Source organism: Mercenaria mercenaria, chromosome 8 (genome assembly GCF_021730395.1).
Source record: "Mercenaria mercenaria strain notata chromosome 8, MADL_Memer_1, whole genome shotgun sequence".
In the NCBI taxonomy this organism is placed as follows: domain Eukaryota; kingdom Metazoa; phylum Mollusca; class Bivalvia; order Venerida; family Veneridae; genus Mercenaria; species Mercenaria mercenaria.
In genome coordinates, this window is record NC_069368.1 from 31,799,072 (window position 1) to 31,812,406 (window position 13,335).

Consider the following 13,335-nt stretch of genomic DNA (forward strand, 5'->3'; position numbering starts at 1 on the left):
AAGGACAAAGCTATCTGGTACTATTCACATTCAGTTCGGAATAAAAATATTACATAACCCTGCAAAGTTAAAATACATATAACAGAACAGGAGCAAAATAAATTTACTGTTTGTGGCAGTGTCATATTACAGATTTTCTTATTTCTGCTATACACCAAGATATCCTGTCTATTTACTTACAAATCTATGATCCAGATCCAACAATAAACTTTGCAATTGCTGGGACGACTCATCTTTGCATCTGATCTGTACAGCCTCATGAATTCTGTAAACAAACAGAAACAGTAATGGCAAAATCTTTAGAGACACAAATCAGGGCTTTTAAACAGGAAAACAGGAAGATGACTGGGATTTTAAATGTACATTCACATGGTATTGCCTATTTTGAGAAAAGGGCATTTTATCGAAATGGAAGTCTTTTTTGTTTTGTAACAGAGAACTGTAACCTTCACAGCGGTCAAAATTTGTTAGCTTCATGAAATTATGACATTGGCTCTTTGATTCCAAAATGTAAAAGTAATCATTACTCTTCTTTTTACATGATCAAACTCATGACCCCGCAATCAGTAGACCTGCGCTCTCCCTATTGAGCTAAGCAGGTGGGCATATACTGTGAATTAATTTTACTTTAAACTTATTTTACATTGGTTGTTGGGAAAGTTCTCATAACTGATATGAACAGCACTCGAAATAATGTACCAGAAATTGTGACCTTGGTATAACATGTATCTATGTATAACGTGTGTATCTATGTATAACGTGTATCTACATATAACATGTATCTATGTATAACATGTAGTGTATAACATGTAGTGACAGGGTTGCCACTTAGTTGAGAAAATGAAATTCCCTGACTTTTCCCTGACTAAACCATACTTTTCACTGACCAATACCATCATATTTTTCGGCCTCCTCCTCCCCTAAAGCCATCCAATCAACCCTTTTATATGCATTTTGTTTCAGATATTACTAACTTTCATCAAAATTCCAAAGTCAACATAAAAAAATTGATTCAAACACATTTAAATCATGTTTATACACAATTACACCAAAATGTATAAATACTGCTTGAAGACTGCCATAGCCACTGAACATTTTAAATATCGACGCCCGAATTTCATATTTCCCTGACTTTTCTAAAATTTCATTTTCCAATGACAATTATTAAGATTTCCCTGACAATTCACTTACCTTGAAAAAAATCATTTTTTTCCTGACCTTTCAAGGTAAGTGGTAATTAAAGCCAATTAATCATAAAGGCAAAGTAATTTGACTTTACAACAGATGATAAATTATGACAGTACATAAGTCCCTTTACCAAAAATAGACTTACCTTGGGCATCCAACACACAGGATGTGAGTCACATTCAGAGAAGATAATGTGTCCAGTATGAAATCAACTGTTGAGGTGGAAAAAAGGTATTGCTGAAAGGAAGTTGACAACATTGTTTATAACGATTATTTGTAATCAGAAATACCCACCTCAGATAATGAGTCACATTAAAATCTTTATTTCTGAATGCTATTTTTTTTTCAAAAGTATGTTTCATTCTCCAAACAACAAATTTAACTTGCAAAGAAATGAAAAATCTGTTAACCTTGCTAACATGCTTACCAGTATTTACCAGTTTTATGACCTTAAGAAATTCTGCCTCCTTCATTAAATTAACAATTTGCTTCCCTTGAAAATTTATTTTAAATTTGCTTAGTTTGTCACTTGAATAAAATGCATCATCATCAGAAAAAAATGCTATCTTACAGCAAATGTTTTGTTGTTCTCTAGAGGTGTGAACAGCTGGGTTGGTTTAACAAGCATTTCATTGGAAATGTTTGACCTCAATTTGTGACCTTGACCTTCATGAGATGTACGTTCCCCTGGCAACAACAACAGACCACAGTTAGTACAGATATATCTCTCAGATTCTTTCAATTTCTTGAACTCAGAGAACCTGAAATAAATTCTGAAATTACATATTTGCTTGCCATTTTTGCAAGAGAATTAAATAACCAAAGTTGAGGTATAGTTTACACTGATTATCAGTAATTAATAAGAAAGCTCAATGAATAAATCTTGCATATTTTTGGAAAAAAATTTAAAATACCAGTAGTAGTCACATTTGTGGCAGTGTATTTTGTGGCATCATCAGAGTTAAAACCCCTGACCTCTGAACTGAAAAGCTCTAATTCCTTCGGGGCAAAAATATATCATAAAAGAACGACTATTTAAGTCAACTTGAAATCTGGACATAAAATCGATTTGTCAAAGTTCGCTCACAGGCTGCTTAACCTTTAGCCTGCTGGCGGCAATTGGTTTTGCCTTTGCACCCAGTGCAGACCAAGATCATGGTCTGCACTGTTTGCTATTCAGTAAGTAAATTTTCAGTGAACACCCCTTTGAATTATTAATGGTATTGTCCATATTGAATGATGGACCAGTCCATTTTTGAAATTTAGCAGTGTAAAGGTTAAGGCAACAGATGGCTACTAAGACAGGTTCAATTATTAAATGATGATGTACCTTTTCCTCATTGCTGCATGACTGTATGAAGGCCAAAGGCCAGTCTCTCCAGTGTGATACACTGGCCTGTTTTTGTTTGAACCTTTCACTTCATCTGCCCATTTGAAGAAAGGACACGCTTTGCGATCTCTAAATGCTGAACAGGCAAAGAATCGTCTCTCTGAACCATACTTCTTGTCAAATCTTGAAAACATTAATGCAGGACCTATAAAATTAAAATAGACTTCATAACTATGGAGATTAAATTCAGTAAAGGAGGGGGGAAGGGGGAGGTCTTGGGTATAACTAAATTGTGGAGACATCTTGAGTGGGGGATGTCTACGTAGGTATTTCAATGACGGTGACCCCTAGTGTCAACAAAGCTCTTTAAAGTGGAAAGTGGAAAGCTTAATCAGTAATAGATAAATGTATCCCAGACACTATGCTTATTAATCTTAACAGCATTCTAAACTGGGTGATGCAATTTTGCATAAAAACTTTTTACCCAAAATAAAGAAAAAATTAGAACAAGAGGACCATGATGGTCCTGAATCGCTCACCTATCCCCACATGACCCAGTGTTGAACTGAGTATGACGTCGTTTTTTCTATTATTTGACAAAGTGACCTAGTTTTTGAGCATATGTGACCTAGATATCATCAAGATAAAAAATTCTGACCAATTTTCATGAAGATCCATTGAAAAATATGACCTCTAGAGAGGTCACAAGGTTTTTCTATTATTTGACCTAAAGACCTAGTTTTTGAAGGCACGTGACCCACTTTTAAACTTGACCTAGATATCATCAAGGTGAACAATCTCACCAGTTTTCATGAAGATCTCAAGAAAAATATGGCCTCTAGAGAGGTCACAAGGTTTTTCTATTTTTCAACCTACTGACCTAGTTTTTGACCGAACATGACCCAGTTACGAACTTAATCTAGATATCATCAAGCTGAACATTCTCATTAATTTTCATGAAGATCCATTGAGAAATATGGCCTCTAGAAAGGTCACAAGGTTTTTCTATTTTTAGACCTACTGTCCTAGTTTTTGACCGCACGTGACCCAGTTTCGAATTTGATCTAGATATCATCAAGGTGAACATTCTGACCAATTTTCATGAAGATTTCTTGAAAAATATGGCCTCTAAAGAGGTCACAAGGTTTTTCTATTTTTAGATCTACTGACCTAGTTATTGACCGCACATGACCCAGTTTCAAACCTGACCTAGATATCATCAAAGATAACATTCTGACCAATTTTCATAAAGATCCCGTGAAAAATATGGCCTCTAGAGAGGTCACAAATTTTTTTCTGTTTTCAGACCTACTGACCTAGTTTTTGACCCCACATGACCCAGTTTCAAACTTGATCTAGAGATCATCAAGGTGAACATTCTGACCAATTTCTTTGAAGATCCATTGAGAAATATGGCCTCTAGAGAGGTCACAAGGTTTTTCTATTTTTAGACCTACTGACCTAGTTTTTGACCCCCACATGACCCAGTTTCAAACTTGACCTAGATATCATCAAGGTAAACATTCTGACCAATATTCATGAAGATCTCTTGAAAAATATGACCTCTAGAGAGGCAGGCCCTTCCCCAGCCGCATAAGGCGCCGCGCTACCGCGGCGCTTAAAACACGAAATATAGCTTCCCGCAGCGCTTAAATATCCCGCGCGGTGCCTCAATTATTAGCGCAGCGTCTTAAATCAGTAAGCGATTTCATCCCCGTGAGATACCTCAGGTAAAATCGATCGGGGTAGTTAATATGAATACACAGTGTAGCTAGCTGTTTACCGTGTACTGGTTGGGAACCATTTTCCGGACACATTTTCATATTTCGGCTCCATTAATTCTTAAAAAAAATATTTGACATAAATGAAGTCCACACTGCACAAACTTCAGCCCCTTCTGCCTCCGATGTTGTAATCAGCATCGCGTTGTGACGTAAAATATGGGTTCCGTGGGGCCTCAAATGGGGTCACTAAAATGAGGTATTTTTCCCGTCAGGTAAACCAATTTCCGGACAAATATTTTGACGGTGTTTTGTTGTTAATTTGATATCAAAATAAGTAATTAAACTATTTCTACACATCTTTTAATCATTCATCTCTTCAAAATTGCACTTGAAACATAACCCGACGTTCAATAGCAGCTACGAAAGCAAACCGAGGTTGACTATAAAAAACTCGAATTTCGTCTAACACGAATCCTTGATAATTCCAATAGAAATAGAATAAAATTAGTGCAAAAATCGACAGCCCTGCATTTTACGTAACATTTAGCGTGAAATTAAAAGTAGAACAAGTTATCAGCAGACAATCATTATGTAGTTTGATTATTTCTTCCACACTTGATATCTCGGCATGTGTGAACTACTGCGCATGCGCAATGCTATCTTCATGCCCCGTTAAGACAGAAAGTTATTTCGTAAACGCAGGTGAGTTATCATCAAAAACCCAAACATTATACAGCCTTATAAAATAATGGTTTGTTGTAGACATGAAGAACAAACATCTAAATGTTCTAGATAAAACAATAACATTAATAACAACGAAATAAAGCGGATATTGCATGTGTCCGGAAACTGGTCCTGTCCGGAAAATGGTTCCTAACCAGTACTGATAAGGGTTTAAATACGACATGTGTTGATGAAAGTCTGTGTTTTCACAAGTTTGGGAACAGGAGTGATTGGAATATAATTAGTTAAGGATTATAATTAGTCTATGCAAAGAAATGGGATAACAGTTGGTGGCGGCATGCATGGGTAAGTTGATTGTTATCGAGTAATAATTAGCAGGGAAAGGCAACTGTATTAAAATGACCAGTGATTCTTTGACTGTTTGAAATCATTGTTCCCGATGAACTGAAGCAAACTTTTTCGAGGATGTTTAATTACTATTGTTTAAGGTGCTAGTAATTTCTAAATAGATCTATTAAACTTTATCTACTATGATATTTTTGTTTCACTTTGCTTTTGTAGATCTATCTCTCAAAGTAAACATAAAAAGACCAAATGATACAAGTTTCAGTGGAATAACAAAAGTAAGGGCAGGTTACCTAACCATCGTTCCTGGGAAAGACCAGTTCCAAATAAACTGCCTACTTTCTCACGTAAAGAACTGGGCTAGTCGGTAAAAGGGATCAATGAATTCTCTTCTGCTGTATTTCAAGGAAGTCAATAGTCTATTTCTATGCTAAATAAACATTTATTTATTTAGAATCTCTGTTTACAGTACTGAATATATTTACAGCATCATGTATGGTCCAAAGAATTTTAGAAGAAAAATAACAAAAACAAGAAACTTATCAACAACAAAAAAGTTATGATTCATTTTTTTCAAGTCATTGAAACATGTCATTGTAACTTATGTTTCATTTCAGGCTCTTTCATCACACTTTTCCCTTGAAGAAGACTGGGCGGTTATTGAATGGGCACAGGCGAAAGCCACCCTTACCACAGATGAACACTTTGAGCACAATGGAGTGGATTATTGGTAATCTGTCCAAGTCTCACCCAAACCTGTGCAAAGTCGCTACAGTGGGACTGCTTCTACCAACCTCCACAGCTGGTGTGTATACATGTTCTTTCTGAAACTTGCTGCTTGCAGTAAAATACATAGTTAAACTTGAAATACAGAACCTGCTTCTGTGTGTAAAAAAGCTGCAATGGTGTTGTTAACACCCACAAATATTTAACAGAAATACTGTTGCAATTCATTGTGCAGAAGAACACAAGATAAATGTCAAATCTTAGGAACTTTTACAATATAAATCCATCCTTGGTTATCCTTGCTCTGGGAAAATAACAAATACATTTTTTTTGTACTTTCAGATTGTGAGAGAGGTTTCAGCAGTTGAATGTGTAAAGACCACCCACCATTGACCAGTGAGTATGAAAGTGCTTAATGCCTTACTCAGGTGTCCATGCAGGGACAAAAAATGAATGACTTTAATTTCAGTGATGCAGTAAAGGAATGGAACAGTGCCAAAGACAGACACTTATATGAAAAAAAATGCCTATGTGTTGTTAGTGTTAGTACAAAAGATGTGGAAGGACATACGTGTTGTTCGAAAATACTTATAAAAGAAGTGGACATCTGTGTAGTGTATATGATATATTGATGGTTATATGATTATGTGAAAATGTAGAAGTAATGAAATACATGTTGTTGTTTTTTTTTGCATATGGTATACTTAAAAAAGCACCATTTGGGTTCGATTTTTTAAAAAAAAATCGAACACGGGAGGGGAAACCCCTCCCGCACCCACCCCTTATCCCGCCACGCAAACTTTACCCCAGCGCCTTAAAAAATTTCTGGGGAAGGGCCTGAGAGGTCATAAGGTTTTTCTATTTTTAGATCTACTGACCTAGTTTTTGACCCCCAGGTGACCCAGTTTCGAACCTGACCTAGATATCATCAAGATGAACATTCTGACCAATTTTCATGAAGATCCATTGAGAAATATGGCCTCTAGAGAGGTCACTAGGTTTTTCTATTTTTAGACCTACTGACCTAGTTTTTGACCCCACGTGACCCAGTTTCGAACTTGACCTAGATATCATCAAGGTGAACATTCTGACCAATACTCATGAAGATCTCTTGAAAAAAATAGCCTCTAGAGAGGTCACAAGGTTTTTCTATTTTTAGACCTACTGACCTAGTTTTTGACCCCACGTGACCCAGTTTCGAACTTGACCTAGATATCATCAAGATGAACATTCTGACCAACTTTCATAAAGATCCCATGAAAAATGTGACCTCTAGAGTGGTCACAAGCAAAAGTTTACGGACGGACGGACGCACGGACGCCACGCGATCACAAAAGCTCACCTTGTCACTTTGTGACAGGTGAGCTAAAAAATAAAGAAAAATTTATAAAAATGTGGCCACTTCCAGTAATTCCTTCTTTATCTATATGAAAATTTCTGAGAAACTGCTAACTCTTGGAATAACTAGAGCTATCACCAAATGTGATTCATATCCCCACCAAAAGCCTTGTTTGAAAAAGGTTACATTTGAAATTAATGACTTCAATGGTGGATGAATATTGCACAATAGCTTGAGGCTGTGTTAAAAAATGTCACATAATAAGAGAGGTACAGATAAAGTGTATCAAAACACTATATATAAGTATAATTCTAAGCAAAAAGGGGGCATAACTCATGAAATATTGTGCAAGAGTTATGCACCTTTTGTCATATGATGTGGGTGATGATGTGGAACAACTACTTCAAGATTTCGTAATAACTGACATATAGTGAAAATGCATCAAAATGTTAGGGGAGACCGGGGCACCTTGGGACAAAAATTATATTTTTTCTATTTTCTAAAACATCTTGAATAAACTTTCTGTAATTGTCATACTATTTTAAAGTACAATCCTTCATGTACCTGAGGGGTAGTTAATGGTCATGTTTTGTGCTATCGTTTCTGAGATATGCATCATAGAAGACTAGCACTAAAATGTCCCATTGTACCCCGAAACCGGGGCACCACGGGACACATCCTGGCAACCATGGGACACTGACAGAAATAAAGATATCTATAAACTCTATTTCATTTGAACTGCAATGATAACATTTGCTTAAACATTCAACATCAAGAAAAAGGCTAATCAGATGCCTTTAATTACAATGACAGACCTACCTTTAACTTGAAACAACCTTATCTGTTTATTAACTGTTCAAAATGTGTAAAATGACACACTCAGTTAAAATATAAACACATCTATAATGATTCCTTCATCTTGAACTGCAATGACAATTCTAAAAGATCATCATCAACGACACACACAGATCAAATGCCATTTACTTACAATACGATGGTAAAATTCAACAACAACACGTGAATATTTATCTTTTATCAACGTTTCGGCGCTTACGCCTTCATCAGGATAAATACATAATAAAACAACGGACATGACGTCATGAAGTAAACGTTACGTTGAATGGCGGAAAAAGCATATACTGTTTTTTTCGTTTTTGTTTTTTTTGTTTTTTTTAAATATTACATAAATTAATGTGAATAACAGGTAGCAAGTTTAGTACATTACGGATATAAGAATACAGGATTTCCTATAGCAGTATATATAAAAAACCATAAATAGGAAAAAACGCAATAGAACTAAACAAACACATATATATACATGTAAATTTCATTACACATTAAACAATGTTTTTGAATTAAGTCCATCAGGATTGAGTGTTTTTAACTTATGAATCCAGAATGTTTCCTTGCATAACCGGTTAATTTGATTATTATTTTTTTTTTTATTATTTACTTACAATGACATACCTACCTTTAATCTGAAACAACATTTATGCCTTATGTATAAAACAATACAAAAGTATATATAATTATGTTTATTAACTTCTCAACTTAAAGTATAAACTGACTTCTGATCACTGATTTATCCAGTAATGGCGTGTCAACAATATAAAAATATGCCTTTACTCAGAAATTGTGAGTTAGGCCGAGGTCAAACCTCAGCTATTTTTCAGCTTTTGCAGTGCCTGCTTTATTGCTTGGCTGAGGCAATTTCATTACAATGTCATCATATTCCACCTCATCAGTTTCCTTGTTGTTTGGTATAATGAACACTGAAGCCATATTTTTCATAGGTTGACATTTAAAAAAAAAAAAGGTCAAGTTTTCTACATTTGTATGCATTTATTAACCAGAGTTATGTAAATGTAGTTGCATGATGTGGGTGATTTAAGTTTGAATCAAATCCATTTAATAACTGAGATAGAGTGAAAGTGTATCAAAACTTTAACAGTTTAACTGAAATTCTAAGTAAACAAGAGCTGTCGGATGACAGCGCGCTCGACTATTCGAAGAATTGATTGAAGAATGGGGTCAAAATTGTTCCATAGATTTTCAGACAAAAGAAAAAATGGTTAAACAAAAAATGTTCCTGTATTTGTGGATTTCAATTAGTCTTGCACTAAGTTGCAATGTGTGACCATGATGGCAAATATGTTATTAAGTTATATGTTAGGCAAAATATGGACTTGTATGAAAAGTTTAACTAATTTCCAAGTCCAAAAAGGGTCATAATTCAGTCAAAATAGTTGACAGAGTTATGTACACTTGCCTACAATAGGAAATCATGTTGATATACTAGTGTTAAAAGTTTCAAAGCCACAGTTCAAGTAGTTTTGACAAAAATTTCAAAGTCCAAAAAGGGCCATAATTCAGCCAAAATAGTTGTCAGAGTTATGTACTCTTGCCTACAGATGGAAATCATAATGATAAACAAGTGTTTAAAGTTTAAAAGCCATATGTCAAATAGTCTTGACAAAACATGGACATATACGAAAACAGAACCAATTTCCAAGTTCAAAAAGGGCCATAATTCAGCCAAAAAAGATGACAGAGTTATGTACTCTTGCCTATTGATAGAGACAGTAATGCTGAACAAGATATAAAAGTTTCAAAGCCATATGTCAAACACTTTACACAAAATATAAACTGGTACGAAAAACTTAACCAAGATTTCTAAGTCAGAAGGGGCCATTATTCAGCCAAAATGCTTGATGGAGTTATGTACTCTTGCCTACAACTGGACATGGTGATGGTAAACAAGTGTTGAAAGTTTCAAAGCTTTATCTCAAAAGACTTTGTCAAAATGTAGACTGGTACGAAAAACTTAACCAAGATTTCTAAGTCAAAAAGGGGCAATAATTCAACCAAAATGCTTGATGGAGTTATGTACTCTTGCCTACAACTGGACATGGTGATGGTAAACAAGAGTTGAAAGTTTCAAAGCTTAATCTCAAAAGACTTTGTTAAAATGTAGACTGGTACGAAAAACTTAACCAAGATTTCTAAGTCAAAAAGGGGCAATAATTCAACCAAAATGCTTGATGGAGTTATGTACTCTTGCCTACAACTGAACATGGTGATGGTAAACAAGTGTTGAAAGTTTCAAAGCTTTATCTCAAAAGACTTTGCCAAAATATGAACTGGTACGAAAAACTTAACCAAGATTTCTAAGTCAAAAGGGGCCATAATTCAGTCAAAATGCTTGACAGACTGCAGACATCCCAACTTTTTCTGAATGCCAAGTGGGAGTTTTTGCTTTTCAAAGTGGGAGATTGAGGTGTTCAAGTGGGAGATTTTATACCGCGGTAATTACCGGTATGTTCATGATAACGAAGCTTTTAACAAATCTAATGATAATATAAACTTATTTGCCCTTATAAAATCACTAGTCTTAAAAAAATTCACTTGTCTGTATCTTATTATTCATGCATTTTTAATGTTTTGGAACAATAATACATGAAGCCTTCTGTGCAAAATTAAATAGTTATGGCACTTTAAGCACTATGTCTAAATTCAAAACACCACTGAGAATTAAACCTGCACTTCCCCAGGTGAATTTTACATGACAAACAGTACAGCTGTTAGAACTGTAAAAACAAAATGTGTATAGCTAAAAGAATAAAAGTTCAAGCAATAGAAAATTTACTGTTTGATTCTCATCCCTGTCAACCAGTATTTAAAACCCCTGGCTCAAATACTTTTATTGATCAAAATTCTGTTATCCAAAATTGAATGTCCGGGTATTGTTACACTTTCGTAGATTTGCCTTAATCTCCAGTTAAAAGGATGTGTTTGACAAATTGTTATGATGCAAAGACAGTTTAACAGCATTTGATAGTAAGTGATATTAAAATTTACTATGACATTTCCTCTTATCAAAATAATTTAAGAGAAATGTTTTTTTAAAACCTAGCAGGTTGACTCGGCGACCATCTACTTTCGATTTCAAAAAGTTACAGAAAAAGGTAAAGCCAGTATAATTTCTAATCTAAATTTGATTGAATTTAATTAGATATCTAATGTCTGGATTTAATTTCAACTGTGACACATTAATCAACACCTGGCTTTGTTAAACCGTGTAATAAACAATAATCAGCACGGGTAGAATAAGGTGCGAAAATATCTGAAAGCTGTTGTTTACAGACTCGTCAGTAGTGATACAGTATCAGATAGGCGCAAAGAAGTGGATTATTTCATAATTTTTGTGTTTTTTTTTGTTGTTTATGTTGTTTTGTTGTTGTTTTTTTTTTTTTAATCGGGAGATTGAGACTTCTGATCGGGGTGATCGGGTTTTACAACCAGAATCGGGAGGAACCCGATCGGATCGGGAGAGTTGGGATGTCTGGACAGAGTTATGTACTCTTGCCTATAACTGGACATGGTGATGGTAAACAAGAGTTGAAAGTTTCAAAGCTTAATCTCAAAAGACTTTGTTAAAATGTAGACTGGTACGAAAAACTTAACCAAGATTTCTAAGTCAAAAAGGGGCAATAATTCAACCAAAATGCTTGATGGAGTTATGTACTCTTGCCTACAACTGAACATGGTGATGGTAAACAAGTGTTGAAAGTTTCAAAGCTTTATCTCAAAAGACTTTGCCAAAATATGAACTGGTACGAAAAACTTAACCAAGATTTCTAAGTCAAAAGGGGCCATAATTCAGTCAAAATGCTTGACAGAGTTATGTACTCTTGCCTATAACTGGACATGGTGATGGTAAACAAGTGTTGAAAGTTTCAAAGCTTTATCTCAAAAGACTTTGTCAAAATGTGGACTGGTACGAAAAATTTAACCAGGGTGTGACGCCGACGCCGACGCCGACACAGACACCGACGCCGTGGTGAGTAGGATAGCTCTACTTATTCTTCGAATAGTCGAGCTAAAAAGGTGGTGGTGTGGGGGGGGGGGCATAATGTTAATGAACACATCTGCATCATTTTTAAAAGAAAAGTCTTTATCGATAAAGTCACTGAAATACCTAGTCTACAGGGATGTTAGTCAAAACGTCCACTAGTCAAAATGTCCCCTAGTCAAAACACCCCCCATTTTGGTCAAAACGTCCCCCTTTTCTGGTCAAAACACCCCCCTTCCAAAAATTACCAGGTCAAAACACCCCCCTTAAGTGTTATAATTATGTAAATACAATGTTATTTAAGTTAATTTGGTAAACATTATTAAATTAAAATGTTTTTAAATTGTTTTACATGCATAGATTTTAATTAGAATAGTGTAAACCATTAATTGTTTTAGAATGTTATATGTTGTGAAATTATCTGGTGTTTATATTGTTTTAAAGTGATGAGGACAAAGTGATAATGGATCAAACAAGATGTTTGTAAACAGGTGCCCCATGTGGTTCTGGGACGATCTGTATATGAAAAGAATTGGAACCACTGCCTTACCCTTGCATGATCCTAAGAGGCGACTAATAGGGTCTTAACACTTGGTTTTGCAGTAACTCTGTGATTCCAGCACGTATGCAAATTTTGATTCCATACCTCGTGTTTTTAATAAAATATATATGAATTAATTAAAAAGAATTAAGAATTTTACAAAAATATATTTGGGGGGTGTTTTGACCAAATTCTAAACTGAATGGGGGACGTTTTGACCAAAATGGGGGGGTGTTTTGACTAGAGGAAGTTTTGACTAGGGGACGTTTTGACTTGATACCGTCTACGGTGTATTGGGGATTCCCTTGGGTGTGTGTGGTGGGGGCGAGGGGGTCCTGAATTCGCTTTTAAAATGTCATTGCGAAATCTAATGACAAATGTAATTAAATAAATAATTCGAGACAAACAGCACAAAGATTTATGATAAATAGTTTTTGAGATATTTTGTTACCATGTTCGCATTCTGGTATGTTTATAATGTCATGTTGAACGACTACATCAACATTTCCACTATTGACAGCCATCTGAAATACGGAAATAGTAACTTCCCCTGTAGTGTTGGTCATAGACGTCTAAGTTCTTCATGGTTGGCCGAACTGCCAAACG

General features: G+C 35.2%; 1 protein-coding gene across 2 annotated transcripts in view; it reads right to left on the minus strand.

The window, feature by feature from the left end:
• The window catches only part of LOC123566646 (rRNA N6-adenosine-methyltransferase ZCCHC4-like), a 21,215-nt gene extending 7,880 nt beyond the window's left edge, over positions 1-13,335 (minus strand). For both annotated transcript variants that reach the window (XR_006689459.2, XM_045360933.2), the window contains exons 1-5: positions 13,181-13,335; positions 2,519-2,723; positions 1,760-1,949; positions 1,334-1,425; positions 181-265 (exon numbers count right to left, since the gene is read on the minus strand). Coding sequence is in view for 1 of the 2 variants with exons in the window: in XM_045360933.2 (XP_045216868.2) it covers positions 181-265; positions 1,334-1,425; positions 1,760-1,949; positions 2,519-2,723; positions 13,181-13,295 (687 nt within the window). In the remaining variant the exon portion in view is untranslated. The remainder of the gene's footprint in view (positions 1-180; positions 266-1,333; positions 1,426-1,759; positions 1,950-2,518; positions 2,724-13,180) is intronic.